Source organism: Lonchura striata, chromosome Z, assembly GCF_046129695.1.
Source record: "Lonchura striata isolate bLonStr1 chromosome Z, bLonStr1.mat, whole genome shotgun sequence".
In the NCBI taxonomy this organism is placed as follows: domain Eukaryota; kingdom Metazoa; phylum Chordata; class Aves; order Passeriformes; family Estrildidae; genus Lonchura; species Lonchura striata.
The window spans coordinates 30365713-30385235 of NC_134642.1; the positions used below are offsets into that span (position 1 = coordinate 30365713).

At 40.4% G+C, this 19523-nt stretch overlaps 1 protein-coding gene across 1 annotated transcript in view; it reads right to left on the minus strand.

Annotated features, from left to right (window-relative positions):
- Positions 1–7782: 7782 nt before the first annotated feature.
- Positions 7783–19523, minus strand: part of RAB3C (RAB3C, member RAS oncogene family) — a 121565-nt gene continuing 109824 nt past the window's right edge. Inside the window, exon 5 of the mRNA XM_021534337.3 lies at positions 7783–15521. Within this exon, the coding sequence (XP_021390012.1) occupies positions 15334–15521 (188 nt within the window). The 3' untranslated portion in view covers positions 7783–15333. The remainder of the gene's footprint in view (positions 15522–19523) is intronic.

Below are 19523 nucleotides of genomic sequence, written 5' to 3' on the forward strand. Positions count from 1 at the left end.
CCTTTGCTTTCCTTCTTCTCCCCTGAATCTGTTACTTCACTACTAGAGAATGTTCAGTTTCCCCTGACTGTTAAAGAGACCATCTTTCTGGTGTTTAATCTGTTAAACTGTACAGTCTTCAGTCTCTCTAGAATGAGGGCTGAGATTTCTAGAGGGGCTGATGAGACCTGTGACCCAGGAGTAGACCCAGGTGTGAGAAATCCTGAGTGGTGTGGGAAATGGGAGGAATGGGCCAAATCTTAAAGGAATTTTCTGACCCTGTAGCCTGGGACTTTCCATGTCAACAAAATCAGAATCTAGCTGAAGTGGGAAATATCTGGAAGAGAAGTGCCATGATGACCCTAAGGAGAAAAAGATCATTGCAGTGAGCTGGGCCCTGGCATATGCTTATCTCTGCTAGATACTGTAGGGCAGGAGACAGAGGAAGGGGGGCAGGGAGATAAATCAGCAGCTATCCCAGTTACTCAGGCTGCAGACAACACCCAAGCTCGAAGCCAGCAGCTAAACCAGACAGTGAGCCTAAGCTAGCAGCTAAACCAGACTGTAAGCCTCAACCAATGGCTGTTGCTACTAGCACGAGAAGCAGAAAGTGCACAGAAAAGACTGATCGACCAGTGAATGACGATGATGATAATGCAGGAGAAGGACCCTCAACGCCTGCTGACATAAAATCAGGAGTCAATACAACTGGTACAAGATCAGAGGCAAATATTGAGTCCTTTTCCCTGAAGGACCTTCGTGGCCTAAGAAAAGATTACACTTGACGACCTGATGAGTCTGTAATTAGTTGGTTGGTCCATCTTTGGGATTCTGCAGGTGAGGCTACAATTCTGGATGGTACTGAGACAAGACATTTGGGATCCCTGCCACATGATCCTGTCATTGATCAAGGAATGATGAGGGGGGCTAACCCTCACAGCCTCTGGGAACGGGTTCTGGAAAATGTAGCACAAAGATACCTGTGTGCAGATGATCTCTATATGCAGCAGACCCAGTGGAAGACTATAGAACAAGGGATCCAACGCCTGAGAGAAATGGCAGTGGCAGAGATTATCTTCTCAGATGAAATAACAAATAGGAATCCAGACTTGGTACCATGTACATCTGTAATGTGGTGAAAACTTGTACGGCTTGGGCCACATGAATATGCTTCTGCTGTAGCAATAACGAAGCGGGATGAGAGGGATGAGACTGTGCTCGACATGGCAAGGAAACTCCGAGCATATGCAGATGCTGTACATGGCCCAACCCATGCCAGAATTGCAGCAGTAGAAGCACTTCTGCAGAAATTAGAAGATAAGATAGAGGAGAATCATATGAGACTCAGGGAGGAGATTAAGGAGGACCTTCTCCAAACCTCAGCAGTTCTAGTATCCAACGTAGACGTTCCTCAGATGGGGAGAGAAGGTACACCCCACGAGCTGAGCTGTGGTTCTTCCTACATGATTGTGGAGAAAACATGAGGAGATGGGATGGAAAATCTACTGCTGCTCTGGCACAAAGGTTCATGAATTGAAGCAAGCAGGACTCAGAGGCAAAGTTCCACCAAAAGGTGAGCAGCTCCAGTTGCCCGTAGCCAAACTGCCAGGCATGATGATGATGATGACATGTCTGATCCCCTTGAAGGAGCCTCTAAGACATACGCCCAAGGCAAGAAGGATAACCAGGCTTAGAGGGGCCCTGCCTCTAGCCAGGTAGAGGCAAGGGAAAACCGTGTTTTCTGGACTGTGTGGATTCGCTGGCCTGGCACATCGGAACCACAAAGATATAAGGCTTTGGTTGATACTGGTGCACAATGCACGTTAATTCCATTGAGACACGTAGGGGCAGAATCTGTCTCTATTGCCGGTGTGACAGGTGGATCACAGGACTTTACCTTGGTGGAAGCTGATGTAAGTCTGACAGGAAATGAGTGGAAGAAACACCCTATTGTGACTGGCCCAGAGGCCCCACGTATTTTGGGCACAGATTACCTTGGATGGGGGTATTTTAAAGACCCAAAGGGACTCAGGTGGGCATTTGGGATAGCAGCTGTAGTGACAGAGGGCATTCAGCAATTGAACACCTTGCCTGGACTGTCTGAGAATCTGAGAATCCAACTACAGTAGGACTTCTGAAGGCAGAAGAACAAAAAGTACCAATTGCCACTTCAACAGTGCATCGTCAACAGTACAGAACAACTCGAGATGATGTGGTTCCCATCCATAAGATGATCCAAGAGCTGAAGAGCCAAGGGGTGGTCAGCAAAACCCACTCACCCTTCAACAGCCCCATTTGGCCTGTGCGTAAAACTGAAGGAGAATGGAGATTGACTGTGGATTACCGTGCATTGAATGAAGTGACTCCACCGCTGAGTGCTGCTGTGCCAGACATGCTGGAACTCCAGTACGAGCTGGAGTCCAAGGCAGTGAAGTGGTACACTGCTACTGATATTGCCAATGCATTTTTCTCCGTTCCTCTGGCAGCAGAATGCAGGCCTCAGTTTGCCTTTAGGTGGAAGGGAGTGCAGTATACCTGGAACTGACTGTCCCAGGGGTGGAAGCACAGTCCTACCATCTGCCATGGACTGATCCAGACTGCACTAGAAAAGGGTGAGGCTCCAGAACATCTACAATATATTGATGATATCATTGTGTGGGGGAACACAGCAGCAGAAGTGTTCGAGAAAGGAGAGAAAATCATCCAAATCCTCCTGGAAGCTGGTTTTGCCATCAAGAAGAGTAAAGTGAAAGGACCTGCTTGAGAGGTCCAGTTCCTGGGAGTGAAGTGGCAAGATGGATGGCATCAGATTCCTACAGATGACATCTGTCATCTGTCATCATCCTACAGATGACAGATGTCATCAACAAGATCATAGCTATGTCCCCACCAGCCAACAAGAAGGAGAAGGTGGATCAAGCCAGCTTGCTGAACTCAAAGCCATTCAACTGGCCCTAGACATTGCAGAAAGGGAGAATTGGCCAAAGCTCTGCCTCTATACTGATGCATGGATGGTAGCCCATTCTCTATGGGGGTGGCTAGAGAGGTGGAAAGAGGCTAACTGGAGCATAGAGGACAACCAATTTGGGCTGCTGAAGAATGGAAAGATATTGCTACCCGGCTAGAGAAGCTACCTGTAAAGGTTTGCCACGAAGATGTCCATGTTTCCAAGAGCAGAGTTAATGAAGAGCAGCAAAACAATCAGCAGGTAGATCAGGCTGCAAAGATAAGGGTGTCAAAGATAGACTTCGATTGGGAACACAAGGGAGAGTTGTTCCTAGGACAATGGGCCCATAATGTCTCAGGCCATCAGGGTAGAGATGCACTTATATGTGGGCACGAGGAGTAGATCTAACCATGGATAGTGTTTCTCAGGTGATCCATGACTGTGAGATGTGTGCTGCCATCAAACAGGCCAGGCAGGTGAAGCCCCTGTGGTATGGTGCGAGGTGGTCCAAGTAGAAGTATGGGGAGGCCTGACAGATTGACTACATCACACTGCCCCAGACATTCCAAGGGAAGCGCTACGTGCTGACCATGGTGGAAGCCACCACTGGAGGGTTGGAAACCTACCCTGTGTCTCATGCTACAGCCCGTAACACCATTCTGGGCCTTGGAAAGCAGGTCCTTTGGAGGCATAGCACCCCTGAGAGGATTGAGTCAGACAATGGGACTCATTTCAAGAATGGCCTTATCAACACCTGGGCTAGGAAACATGTCACTGAGTGGGTGTACCACATCCCCTACCATGCACCAGCTGCCGGCAAAGTGGAGAGGTACAATGGACTGTTAAAAACCACCTTGAAAGCATTGGGTGGGGGATCTTTCAAAAATTGGGAGCAACATTTAGCAAAGGCCACCTGGCTAGTTAACAACCAAGGTTCCACCAGTCGAGCAGGTCCTGCCTAGTCTGAGACCCTGAATATAGTAGATGGAGATAAAGTTCCAGTGGCACATGTCATAGGTTTTTTAGGGAAATCAGTGTGGATCAATTCTGCCTCGAGTACAGACAAACCCATTTGTGGGATTGCCTTTGCTCAGGGACCAGGTTGTACATGGTGGATAATGCAGAGAGATGGAGCAATGTGTACCTCAGGGAGATCTGATTGTGGGGTGAGACTCATGTGCAAATATCACTGTTTGCTGGATGTTACTGCCAGTGTCTGTACATGAAAACACACAGACATGAGACAGAAGGAAATGTGTAAGTGTCAAAGGTTTGAGTAAGTGAGAAGGAAGGAAATGTGTATGAGTAAGTGAAAGATGGAAGTTTTTACTTGATGGAGGTTTTACATGATGTTGAAGATATGGAGATAAGGGTTGGAATGTCCTAGGGTGACGTTATGGTGTTTGTATCTCCAATCGTGTGTTCTGTTTATGTTTGATATTATGTTCTGTGCTTTCAGAACTGACTCTGAAAGTGAAGGTTTGTTTTGTCTTGTTATCAGCTGGTTCACCTCCCCCCATGGTCTGCTGTCTAGAAGAGGCTAGTGCAGGCTGGCTTGCTTTGCTTTACTTGCTGGCTTTCACTTGCTTTGCTTTGCTTGCTTGCTTCTGCTTTTGCCTTTGCTTTTTAGTTAGTTCAGCTAAGCAGTCTAATTCTTTCCCTGGACTGTTTCTTTTTCCTTTCTGTTCCGTGAATACCCTCCAACCTGCCCCAGACTGGGACCTGGGAAACACCGAGGAACACCGAGAGCCTGTGCTCTGTGATCTGCAGAAAATATCCTCAGGGCTGGAGAGCAATCCCCAGCATCCAGACCTGGGCGACCACTCCCAGGAAAGACTTTCTGGATTTGTCATCTCTTCCGAGTGGTGAAAGAATTTTGTTGTCATCTGGTGTTGTTAATTTTTTTTTTCTTTGGTGCTGGTGAGTGTCTTGTTTGTTAAATAAACAGGTTCTTTTCCATTTCTCTCAGAGAAAATTTTTCCCAAACCATGTGGGTGGGGAGGGGCTGTGGGGGTTTGTTTTCTGGGGGCTCCATCCAGAGTTTTTCTCCCAAATTTGCCCTAAACTAGGACATAGAGCAAAACCTTGGTGTCTTTCTGCTATGCCAGGTGGCATGTGGATGGTTAGGTGCCCTCATGCAGCAAAGGCAAAACTCATCTCCCTGTTGTTAGTTACTGAAGAGAGACACTTCAGTTTGGAGTGGGCTTTACTTTCCACACAATTTATGGTGTTGTTCCCCAGCAGAAATAAAAGAGACAGTCCAAAGGCAGGTTCCACTCTGAGACACTGAGCAGATGCTGCCTGAACCGATGGCTGCAGGGCACGGGTGGCTGGGCTGTGTGCACTGTGCTGCTGGCCTGCACAGGGACTGGAGCTGCTGGAGTCAGGAGCTAAGCCTTCTCCTGCTTGGAAAAGTATTGAAGAAAACAATAAAAATGAAGATATATCTCTTAGGGCAAATCTTCTTGAAAGAAAAGCAGGGCAGAGATTTTATTTCTAGAATCCTATCTAAGCTTTAAAATCTATAGTCTGGTTAGACACAGTTATTTTGTGTGACATCCCCAGATGCTCTGCAGCTATTCACGTGCTTGTTCTCTAACCGCAGGCATTTACTTGAAACAAGAGAGTATGCACTTCCTGGGGCCTCAGAACACCCTGTAGGGGCCACAGAGTGTAGCTGCTCTGCTGTGAGCATGCTGATTGTCTGTACCTAGCACAATTGATTTGGATTAGATACACTGCCTCAATAGGGATGATAATTGGCAGTCCAAGGTCACTCTTCACACTTGCTTGAATATGAGGAAAAAGCTGTGTCTCCTCAGGAAACCACGATGCTTCTTGTGGAGACCCCAGATAGCCTCCTCAGGGGCAGCTGTTAGGAAGTGAAGAGTGTAATACCAGAGTTCCTAACTCTCGAAGACAATGTTTTTTATCTTCCCAACAACTGGGAGTTTGGGTGGGATTTGCACCTTTCACACAATTTTTCCTCAGATGGAACAGTCTCTGGTCTCATTTTCCATTGCACTGCAGTGGGTTGCAGAGCTGCCTGTGTTCCCTCCTAGGCTTAGCCAGGGCTGGAGCCTTTTCATCCTGCCACTCATTCATCACCTCCAGCTTCTCCAATCCCAGTGGAGCATTAGGACCAGACCCAACAGAAGACACCCTGGCTGGGATATCATAGAGAACAAGATCTCATACCAGCTTCCTACAGTCTGTGCCTGCCGCTGATGACCTGTGTTCACTATAGTTTAAAGCACATCCCTTTTTCACAAGAGACAATTACATTGTAAATCTTCTGTCTTACAGTTAATTTCTTCAGGATCTTGCATTAGTGCCAACAGGTACACAGGTGTAGAAAGACATTTCAGCTTTTTGATGGCACCTCTGTTTTTCACTTTGCAGCTCAAGAGTTGCCCAGATCTATACAAAATGCAACTAACCCTCAGTTTTCCACTACTTGCTGACTCCCCTCATTTGGGCGTAAGCCACAACTTGTTTTTCTCAGTTTTGGTGGATCACATTGCTAAGTCGCCCACTCTTACTTCACTGGGATATTCTGCCTGTTTGACATTTTTTTTTTTTTTGATAGTTAGAAACATTTTGGCTTCAGCCTTCTGACTGGAAATAGGATAAAAATTGTATTCCTTGAGCAAGAAATACTATTGCTGAGAGAGTTTTTATCCTGATAGATCACTTTTCTCATCTATCTACCCATCTGTGACTTTCACTAGTTTAGTTCTTTAAAACTTTCAGCATGTTCAAAATAAAATCAGCTAAAAATTTTCTCATTCCAAGGAATCCATCAGAAATTATCTGTCTTTTCCCTGCTATCCTTTCCCTCTTACACCTCATTTTCTTGTCTTCCACTCTCTCTAATACACAGAGCAAGTACATTAGGACAGATCTCAGAAAGCAATGGAATGAGGGAGGTAGATGAAAAAGACACTACATTTGCCAGTATCTGGAAGGAATGAAGGAGCTTCATTCACAGATGTGATTTGGTGACAAGAGTCCATGCTACAAAAAGATGCTCTCTGTGTGAGGGCAGTGAGCCGCACAAGCAGAATCTTCAGCAAAAACCTGTCTAGAGATACAGGATCACAAACAGCAAGCAAGGAAGCACTCAATGTTGAGAGAAAATCAAGCAATTATCATGAGATATTTTACAGATGACATGTAAATATACTAGAAAAAATAGGGGGACTTGGCTGGAACACAGTAGAACAGTGAGAAGGGACACATGCTAAAGGAGTTTGTAGGTAGGCACCTGCTCACAGGAGTTGAGTGGGACAGGGGATGGTGAAACCTGATTAACAAACTGATTGAAGATTAGGATTTATGTGGAGGCAAAATAAATTCAGGAGTCATGACAGGGTTCCAACTAGAACAAGTGTGCGTGTAATTGTTGGAAAAAGCCAAAACTGGACAGTGATGCATCATAATTTGTGTGAAATAACCACCCACCACAACTGAGATGGTGCATTTGAACTAAGATTACATGATGAAGTAATAACAGTGTCCAAAAAGCACATATACTGTTAAGCAGTTTAGACTGTGAAAAAAATCAAAAGAAAAAATGCCCTATTTTGAAGAGTCACCTTAGAGGCAGCGTGCTTTTGCTAGGGAAATGTCTAACAAATGTTTATCTTTCAGACTATTAGGGCAAAGTTCCCAGAGAGTTCTGTGGAAATCATACAGATCTACAATGAAATGAATTACTGCAGATGTGGTATCTTGGTTGATCATTTAGTAAAAAATGTAGTTATTCTTTTCCAGTTTTAGTAAGTAAAAGGAAATAAATGGAGGGAGAGGGGTGGAGTGTAAGACCATGTCACCACAATTGAGATATTCATGAATATAGTCTCTTGAATATTTATTGTAACTGCAAAAGGAAAAAAAAACTTTCAGCAAAAAAATTAAACAAACAAGATCCACTTGGTATACAGAAGTCACACACAAAAAGAATATCCAATGGAATACACATGGTTGCTACGTCAGCACAGAATTAAACTCTCCATGTGGATAAAACTTGTACTGAACATTCAGACGAGCTTCCATGGATTTATGGAGAAAATTCACAAAATTTATCACCCAGCAGCATTTTAGCTAACCTATTTTTTAAAACCACAGTAGCTATATTGCAGTAAGAGTCGGGGGAGAAGGCACAGATTGAGTCTCACCCCCTCACAAAGGTATCCTAAACACGTACTTCAATTTTTCTTCAAGAACAGTTCAGCAAACACGTTGGTTTGAGAGAACCAGAACAGCTACATGTTATCAAGGAAAGCATTTATTTTCGTGCATGTAATCACATGTCTGTGAGGAATTATAAAAAAGCTAGGTAAAATTATCTGCCAGCCCTTGAACTGTCAGGTCACTTAACAATAAAAAGTTTAGGGAGTCCTGTAGCAGGCAGTACATTTCCATTTCAGTGGTACCTCATATTCTGACTCTTTGTTGCTCAGCAACAATGATGACAAGAATTTCCTTTTTCTATTAAGCAATACCAAATTTCTATCTACATACATTTTAATTTCACTCTGGTCTATATAATTTTGCAGAAGTTTTAATGGCATTAGGTACAAATAATGGTTTTTAAGGACTTTTCAGGTCATTGCAAGTACTATCATGTGCTACTTAATGCAATTTGGCTGCTTTACTTTGTCAGAGAATGTATTTGATGACATCAGAAAGGAAACCCTTGATACCAGTTTCCATTAGGCCTTAGAATTTCATTATTTTCCAGATCAAGCAAATTAGAAACAAAACAAAACAAAACAAAACAAAACAAAACAAAACAAAACAAAACAAAGCAAAACAACAAAAACCCATAACTGATTCAACCTCATAAATTGTCACAAAAATGCATTAAATAAAATTAAAAATCTACTTATGTACCTTTTAGCGTGGCACTAATGAATGTACATTTTTTAGGAAAATTGTCTGGCAAAACCAATTCCCCAGCTCTTCCCCATGGCCCAGACTCAGTGGCCTGTGTCTGTTTAGTAAATTCCTAATGCAGATGACACATGCCTTTGAAGCTGGAGATTTAGCAAAAATTAACAGAATGAGCTTTTCTGCAGGCTCTATGGGCACAGCTGGGAACCCATGGCAGATCAGTGATTCAGGGCTTCAGGTCCCAAATGTACCCAAGGGTGATTACCAATTAGGTCAACTGCTCTGCTGCTGACTGTGACCTTGAAGCTGTCTGCAAACATGTTAAACCAGGGCACCAACCAAAGTCTGCCAAGTCATCTGCAAGAATATTGGGTACCCCTATTTATTATTTCAGGTAAGTATTATAAATTAACTGTATCATATTAAAGAAAACGTGTCCACATTATATTATGCAATAGAGGCAGACAGAGCATGTAACTGATTCTTTAAGAATAATTAACTCATCATAAATGCTGAGCTCCAAGAGGTTCTTTTAATGCTTCTAGAGAACATGCTTTAAAAAATATAGGCAGACATTTTATAAATGGTGTAAATAATTTTCTGACAGAAGGCCTGTCCCACTAGTGTTGGTGTAACATGACAATTCTCAAAAAAGGTTGCTCAAAACTCTAAAAGTAAAATTGACATGCACTTGCTATAAACATACAAATATCTGTAACCATAGTCTCATATATGAAAAATAGCTTAAGTTACTTAAGAATATTCTTACACTACACTGGTAAAGTGTTTACTATATAATATTTCTACAAGACGTGTACATTTACTAGAAATCTTAAGCCACATAGTCATCATCAACAGGTTATCACACATACATGATGCTTCTCCCTTTCACACAAGTTTATATACACTGAGTAAATAATTAAATATTGCACTTATTGGCCCATGATTCCTCAGTCTTGAGGTATTCAAAAATAGAAAAAATATCTATTTTTAAAACATTTTTTTCATGCAACATGTAAGACAATTGAAATACACGAATGCTAGGATATAGGTTACACATTGTGACGGTCCAACTGAGTCACAACACATCTGACATTACTGACAAAATACCAAACAGGAGTTACAGCACAAACATTTCATATATCACTAGTTGCAGGTACATGTCAGAATTACTTGAGGAAATTTACCACCAGAAATGGTAAACAATGTCTAACTTTCATATTTGTGTTTTATAAGTGAATGTGAAGTTGTGGGAAAATCAGGACTTTTGCTTCCCCCCCAGATCAGATAACAAGTACCTTATCGTACAGATGACAAGCCATCTACCTCTGCTGCAACCATGGTTAATAAGCCTATGGTCTTCAAATGGTAACATATTTAATTTCCAGCAGTAATGACAATTTAAGGATAAATTTGGGAAAAGTAGCATTGAATATATGAATGAGTATCAAAGATGTACTGCTGTATATATGTGCATATAATATGTGTGTAGTCACAAATTCTTCACTGAACACCCATGGATAAACAAAGAAAAAAAAAAGCTTAATTTGCAAAGGTGAGCTACATAAAACTGGTAGAGCTCATTCAAGTAATTGAAATATGTTGCCTTTTTAAATGAGACTGGACAAGTGAGCAGCCTTGCAGAATCTGGAGTCAGAATGTATGGATCAATGGTGCAAATTAACATAACTTATTCACCTGTTGGTATAGGTGAAGATATGTTGCTAAACCCCCTGAAGATGCATCTATGAGGCTTCAAACTCATGATCTCACACTGCTAAATCTGTCATGCTAAAGAAGAACTAGGCTCATACATTGTGAGTCTATATGAAACAGGCCAAGAAGGAATCGATCTATCAGAACTGAAATTTAATTGATGCCTGTAAAAATGTAAATAATAAAACTTACTTCTCTAAAAACAAATATAGAAGACAGTAGCTATGTAGAGGTGGAGTTTATAAGGGGGTTTCTCTTGGAATGCAATTGCAACATCATTTGTCTGCTCTGAAGAAATAAATGCAAAACAACCAACTGTAGAATTTTTGTTTCTTTTTTCCCTAAAAGTGGTAAATTTGATGCATTCTCAAAGCTGGGATTAAACTCCAGCAAATTTTGTGTATCCTAAAATAGCACTTCATTTCTAAAATAAATAAGATTAAGATGGTACAGCTGAGCTGAGCAGACTGGGAAAAAATTAAATCTTTCAGACTGGTGCTCTGGAAAAGGCCACATAGATGTAGTTGCTCAGGTAATTTCTCTAGGCGCTGCCTTAAGTATAAGCACAAAGGAACAAACAATTCCACTTAACAGTCACTTGCACAGCTGTTCAGAAAGAGTATTTTTTGACAGAAAATTAAGCTAGTTTATATTTATTTAAAACACCAAATGAACAAGTCTATAACCACCACCACCACCAAAAATAACAGACACAGAATTAAGTCAGTTGCACTTGTAACTTGTGAACATGAACTCTTAAAAGAATCAAAAACATGCATCTGAATGTTCAACCCAGCAGGGCTGGCTAGCTTTTTGGCAGGTTGGTGCCAGAGGCACCACAGGAACCAGTCAATCCCCATGTTCCTGGGTGCTCCCAAGGTATTTTCTGACCAGTAGCTTGAAGGTACAGAAAGCAGCACATTGTCAGAGCATGATAAGGCTGGTGCACGGCCCATGCACAGGATTACCCTGCTGCTATAAACTTTAGTCTAGATCATAACTCGGAAAAAGCATTGTGTAGGATTAGGTATCTATGGCTGGACCAATTATTTGTTGTGACATTCAGTCTTATGTCTATGTTGAAAGTACAACAAATTAATGCAAGGTGTGCAAGAACTTTTTCACTAATATTTGTGGTGAGGCTGAAAGTAGTTTTGTTTCTGCTATCCCAGTTTTCATCTGAGCCCTCCCGTCTTCCATCACAAAATATAGTGCTTTGTAGCCTGGTACTTTAAGGAATTGTGCCACTCCACTGGATAGTCAGGGATATAACCAAAACCTGCTTGTCTCCTCCAGGAACGCATAATCAGTGACTACTGGATTAATGTGAAGAACAATACATTGTTTAAATTTAGGCCCTTGATCAAGTCGTGACAAGTTCTTCAAAAATGTTCAGCCTGCCTGAATTTAAGAAAACTGCAGTTCTATCCTTTAAGTCTAGAGGAACTGAACCAGATTGACACAGGCTGCTGTTGGATAATCTATCCCATAGGCGACCAAGGAACAATTTTACATATAATGAAAATCCTAACACTGCTAGTCCCCTCTGAATTCTTGGAATATTTGAGGAATGCTTGGTAAGTTACTACTCAAAAGCTTTTCTGTCCTTACTGTTTCTCTACAAATGGCAAGTTCTTGTTGAGAGAGGTACTGAGATCATGATGCTCATGGTCTAAATGTGACCAACTTTATAGGAGAAACTCAATATTGCCATGAAGCATGTGACTGCAAAAGCTAACCTGTGATGGAATATCAAAGCCTACTTTTCTGACAGTAAGTAACCCAGTTTGAAAAGAAAAATTCTGTTTGAACTTCCACATATTTTCAATTTCAGTAAAAGTAAGGATAGGATAAATTTGGTTTGATGGGACAACAGCAGGTCATCCTTTCCAACCTTCTACTCAAAATAGTGTCAACTGAGAGGGTCAAGTGGTTTTCCCAGGGTTTTAGTCTTATCTTGAAAAACTCCAAATATTTTATTTGAACATTTAAAAAATTAATCTAACTCTGAACTCCATGACAACATCTGAGTGTTAGTTGAGAAGATTTTAGATGCAGACTCATTCTCTGCTGCTGTATTTCAGATAAGCTTTTTCCTTTTAACGTGCATTTAGCACTCTAAGGAGCAGCACTATTCTGACAGCTGCTTGCTCCCACCACCCCATCTCATGCAGAAGGAGGCCTAGCAAGTTAGTTGCCTCAAAAACTTGAAGCAGGGGTTCTCTTTAGATTTTGCAGTTACTCTTCTGCTTAGATTCTTGATGCAAAATGAAAAGAAATTAATTAATCCCATTTAAGTAAATAACTTTTTATCTACCACTCAATCTGTTGAAAAAGATATATGCTAATGTATTTCTACCACCAAGTCTAAATGGTCATAACCAGAGAGGGTCTTAAATTCATTGCAATGGAATACAAGCAAAGTGTGACTGCAGCAAGGGACACCTTGAAGTATTTTTTCCTTATTGCACTGTGCATAGGATATGACAATTTCACATCAAACACCTCAGAGCAAAGCTGGAAGAATACTTGTAGTTTTTGCCAAGCTGCATCATTCAGGATATGCCCAAGATCCTTGACAATGTGATTATGTCTCTCCCCTCCTTGCCTGATATGGTTCAGACTAATAATACAACCTAATACTCATCTAAAGAACTTGAGAGCTGAAGCTGAATTCTATCTAAAGGTTTTCCTGCTCCTTCTTCTTGACCAGGATTTGCTGACATAAAAAGAAACACATGGAAAACTGCCTAGCAGGCATCTCAAATGGAACTTGCTCAGCTTTGTACCACTTCTGTTTTTTCCAATCAGCTGACACCTATGGGGTGAAAATGTACTAGTGAAAATCTCTCAGCATACTTAGCAACATGCTAAGTATGTTAAATGGGGAGGGGAAGAAAAAAACACCCTGAACAGAGAAAGGAACATGGTTTGGATAGCACATATCTCTTTCACCTGGCTGGTTCTCCACTCTAAAATGGAGATGCTTTCTCTTCATGGAGGTAAATTACTCTCAATGTATACTAGGGGGAAAACTATTTAAATAAACCACCTTACAAGACAGACATAGTTTAAAGACCCAGAATGAAGGCAGCATTGATTAATTTAACTTAGGCAGCCCAGTTAGACCCCTCCTGGTATATCCTCTTTACATGTGTCTATGCACTTGTTTGGAAGTAACTTTTATTGTGTCAAAGTGTATTTAGATTATTTAATCAATTTTTAAAAGGAGACCATTTTCTCTTAGTGTGCATCAGGAGTTACATAAGTTACCTTCAAAAAACATAAACTGTAAAGAAGGCTTTCTTTGTAGTTGTGAGTCATTCAATGTACTATGTGTTACTTCCTTTTATTTAATTTTTCATTTTTTCCCTATTTCTGACAGTTTACAAAATTTCAGCCTTGTCTTAAATTCTATCTAATAGGAAAAATAAAATAATCAGGGCTTCTTCAGTTATGCTGTTCGGGTAAAAAAAGTCACTATGATGCAAGTAAAGCAGTTGTACAAAGTACTTCAGGACACTGATTTAAGAAACTTCCACCAATTACTAAAGGAGTAAAAACTGTAAAATATAACTATTTTAACACTTTACCATAAAAGAATTTGTGTACTTCATTCAACTACCTTCACGTTTTTTTGCTGATATTTTCAATGTATTCATTAGAAATGTTGACAGTTTTATTTCTCCTAAAGTTTAAAAATCCTAAATCTCTTGCCAAAATAAATGGGAAAAAAATCAGGTCAAATTTCAGTTCACTGACACCATCAGCATTTCTCCAATAGGTCTGAGTAAAATGCAGACATTTATAGACACTGTGGAGGTAGCTGTCTCAGTGACTGAATGGGAGATGAAATTTCTGAAAACTGAAGCATGCAGGTTTGACAGCAATGTGACAAGGCAGCTTTTGGCTATGAACAACCAAATACAATGGATTTGTCTCTGTCAGACATAATATAGGACTGTGTGGTTAATGTCTCATGCAGGCAAACATGGAAAGAGCTACCTAGACTTCTACAGGGATAGGTAAGACTGGGATCTCCATAATGGTAGAATGAGAAATTAAGTCCAATTTCAGAAAATTATTAATTAGACATGCAGCTCTTATATAAAAGTACCCTAGTTGTCCAAACAGGATGAAGTACTTAATATCTCTGAGACTCTGGAATGTATATCCACATCCAGTTGGAAATTGTTGATGAACAGTTGTAAATTTTGATGGCTTTGGGTCCAGGACCTAACTTTCTTTTGATTTCTGCAGTTTTCAGTCAGACAGGATGTGTAACATAGTGAGTGTGGATTTTCCAAGGCAATGTGCTCCAGGAAGTGTCCCTAACAAGTGACCTGACAGAATGAGGGATTTGCTCATTACAATAATACTTCTAAATTAATTTTCAGTCAGGAAAATATACAAGTGGCATCAGGAAGCTAAGTCAAAACACCCTGACCACTACCCTAACAATTCAACTATATTACTTGAAACTGATGAAGCAAGAGACAATTATAGGCAAACATGGTCTGAGGACATGGCACCAGCTGAAGTGTGACATAAAACAGTAAAAAGAAAATAGAAATTAATATACACCCTGCATGCAAAAGCCAGGTTCTAAATATGGATCATCCTTTCAGACTAAAAACTGCTCTATCCCCATATGCACAGTCAAACAGCTGATGTAAAACAAGACTGTTCTCCCAAATAAATTAATAAGACAGTATAAATAAAGGCATATAAACCATTCATAAATACTCTGTTGGCAATAGAACACACTGGAGCTGCCTTTGCTGATAACTGCATTAGCAGCTGCAGTTGGACTGCTGTGGAGGAGGGGTGTCCTTTAGCTGTGTGTTCTGGTTGCTGGCAGCAATGGTGGGATTCGTCTCCAGACTTTCTGACATTTTGTCACAGATGATATCCACAAGTCGTTCAAACGTCTGTTTGACGTTAATGTTTTCCTTGGCACTTGTTTCAAAAAATTCAAAGCCTAAGAAAATAAAGAACACGTTTATGTTCTAGGCATATTCTGGTATCTCAAATAAATGTACAAACTTCTCTTGAGCAAGAGACACTAGAAAGGAAACACGTGAGAGCACACATGTGAAAGACGAGCAGTTAAAATTGTAACACAATCAGAGTACGTACAGTAGTGCTGCTGGCTTTATACAAGGCTGGATGAAGTTAGGACCACTACAAACATATTCCCTTAGAAAAATTCTACTTTAGCACAGTTTAATCTAAAACTTGATACCTTTTTCAGAGAATTATTTTAGGAAAGCCTTATATGTACAGCCATTGGGAACAAGTAATCTGTTGCTCCATTTCTATTATGTTCCTCTGAGCATTATTCAGTTGGAAACAGCCATCTCTATTGTGTTATTAAGGTGGTGCCAAAATACAAAGTAACACTTGAAAAAGTACAGGAAAAACCCAAGCAAGACAATAAAATATTTTTGTAATATGGTAGTTACTAAAGTTAGATGTGAATCCATGGAACCAAAGGGATCCCCATCTCCACAAACAGAATAAATAAAAAAAAAGAAAAATAAAAAACCCAAAAAACCCAAACAGAAATGCCTGTAATGAAGAAAACATTTTAATTAATTTGTGCAGAAGGACTTTTCACCTATTCATTCCAACTGATTAGCCTAAAGGCAAAAACTAGAGTTATCCTTAGGTCTTAAGGGACACTGGGAGTTTTTACAGAGCAGATACAGCTGTTCTAAGCCCTCCTGGGTTGAACATTCAGAGACAGTTTTCATTCTCTTCTCTGCCCCCATTTGTACCACATCTGACCTCCCACATGTGCCTCATTTATCTAGGCCAGGTTTACAGCTTGGTAGTCCGCCTGCAAACTAGAAAGCTGCTGCCAGTGTCTTCCCACATGCTTGTTTCCTTTGTAAAGCATTTGTGTTCTTTAATTTATTGTTTTCTAGGACTTTGCCCACATTTTTCCCAAGTTAGGACATTGCTCACCCATTCCCTTATAATTCACAACTTTCTTCCATTCCTGTCTTTCACTACCTATGAGTTCAATATTGAAGTGGTTTACAGAATATCTGATTCAGTGGTAGCTTTACAGAAGCCTTTGCACAGTCTGGCTTACCCTTTGCATAATTATTTTGATTCCTTCTGATTAAATCTGAATATTAATGTGCACTTACCACTGTCTTTAAGCATAAGAAAAATCCCTGTCAGAAAATTTCAATTACTTGAAATATCTGGCAGGACAGAAAACAAATATTTGTGGGTCTGGTGGTTTGGTTTGATTTTTTTAATGTTTTGTTTTATTCTGTTTTGATAGGCCATATGAAATTTAAATGCAAGTACTTTGGTCACATTAGTATTATGTATTCAGTATGTCATCTAAAGATAATGTAATCTACACATTCAGTCCTAAAAGTGTTGTCCATTCAGCTTTTGCAATTTGAGTTCTACCCTAGAATTACTGCAGATAATTATATTTATCTTGACATGATAACCCAGCAAGAAGTAATAAGCAAAGTACAAACTCAACTCTGCTCTGAACTTTTCTTGTACTTTTAATTTATATAAGGTGCTGGACTGAAGTACCATGAAGTACTAAAATGTTTAAAGGTATAGGAGATAAGCAGTGTTCATAGGTAGATTAGGTAACAAAAGCTATAAATATTGTACAGGGATTTATTTGGTCAAAAGACTTCTGTTAGCATCAAGAAGAATTGTAACGGTAAGCTCACCAGGGAATACATTCTCATAAAAACTTTTCCATTCCACATTTCTCTGCAAAGCAAGAAAACTGTGAATAATAAAAGACCTTTTACAAAAATTACATACACCAATATAGTTTTAATCTATAAGATATTGCTTTAGTTTAGCTTTGCTCGCACATTTCCTTTGCCCTAAACTAGAAGAAAAATGAGGAAAGACAGTGTACATCTGTACAAAGCTGGTGGCTTTGGCCCTCCTGCAGAGCTCCATGCATGAGAGCTGCCTGGGGAACGTAGGATCCTCTACAATTTCAGTATGCTGTGTTGAAACCCACATGCAGCTCTAGCCCAGCAATGCAGTCAAGAATCTTCCACAACTTTGTGTCTTCTCCACAGGAAGAAGGAGGAAAGCAGCTGTTCCACAGAGGAACATGCAGAATCATAGGGCAGAAGGGTTGAGTAACAATGAGGGAATGGTGCACCAAAGCTTTGGAGATGATAGGAAGAACACTGAATCTAAAGAACATTTAGGAGTGGAACAGTTTTTACAGTTATAAATATGAGCATATCAGATGATCATGAAATAGCAGATATGCTATCTAGGTAAGAGAACTAGATAGAGAAAAGTAGAAAATGAAAGGAAAAGAGTCACAGAGAAGGCCCATGCCAAGAACTTCTGTAACAAGGATAAGATCAAGAAAACAGGCCCACTATCTTGGTGAGGATGTTTTGCATAAGAACATCAAGGAAAGCTTAAAAGGCATCTCATCTCCAGATTAAATGGAGGGTTACAGAGTGTCAAGCACAAAATAATTGATTCAAATAAAATACTGTGGAGATTTCTATGGAACTTCAGATATGATTTCGATATAAGAAGGAAATTGAAGTCATAGCAGTGATATAGTTGGATATCAGGCAATGGGGGTATTCAATCAACGTGGAAATTAATTACCTGGACCTGCTAGGCTAGGCTTTTCTGCACAGATGAAACAATGGACAGATCTGAGAGAAAATGACTGAGCACCCAGTTGTCTCCACAATAAAACTTATGCTGCATTCTTTACTGGAAATGTCTGCGTGGGAATTCTGAACAGTCTGGGAAATTAGCCCAAACAGCTCCTTCTGTGTATAGATCTTTTTATATGCTTGACTGTGCAAATAAATATCCATCTTCCCAAGAAGAGAATGGGGCATATATGTGAGCTCCTTCCAGGCAGTTCCTGCTGTAAAACAGATGCTGCTGCACATAGGTAAGACACTGCTCTCACAGGTGTGGAAATGGTAACACAGAAGAGTCTTTTCAAGCCAATTAAGATAGTTAAGAAAAATTTTTTGCAGTTTCTGGTAATCACTGTCAAAGCATCGTGGTATGTACTGAGCAGGTAGGACCAGCTGGATTACAAAAATTTAGCAGAACAGGAGCTCAGAATGTCATCTGATGCAACCAAAGACACCTTTACAAAGACTCTTGCAAGAGAGGCTCCTGTAGGTACCTAAACAGCAGCTGATTGTCCTGGGCAAGGCATTCAGTTTCTCATGAGAGTATTACCTTGTGCAAGATACCCCAACAAATTAGATTGGTTCATTTGGCTGTTTGATTGTTTAATGAAAACCCTGCCTGTGGAGCACTTGCAAGGAGCTGAACAGAATTTTTCCTAGCAATGCATGCCTGGAATCAGCACTTGAATTCTGTTTGTTTTCATTTTCTTATGGAATCTTTTGCAGATCTTTTTTTTTTCCCATGACACCTCTTTCTCTCCTGACTCATCTTGCAATTATTTTACTGATGGCTCGTAGACACCCTAAGCTTCATAAATCCCATGTGTATGGCAGCCAAAGTTCTATGACTTTAATACTTTTTTCAGGGATTTTTTCCACTGCTCATTATTAATTGGGAGAAAATATTTTCCATGAGTGTATAAGTGTGAGGCAGTTATCTGGTGCTGTCCAGGGAAGCAGAGAACACCACCTGTGATTATCTATACTGCTGATGTGGATGAGGCCAGGCAGAGGAGATTATTGTGTAGACAAGCCCAAGAGGTAAGTGGGTAGGTCAGGCAGAACAGAGCTGAAACTCAGCAAATCCAACATATCAAAGTGTTGCTTGAACATATGTACAAAGTGTGTGAAACATGGAATATTATATTTCAAATGCCTTATTTTTTGTTTAATTCTGTTTTCCTTTGCTGATTCCCCCTTTCCTTACTACTGACTCAAAAGAAAGCTGGCAAGCTCTTGGCAGCTCCTACAAAGCACTACAGCAGCAGAGCTAGACAGGGCACTGGATGTTTCTGTTGTTC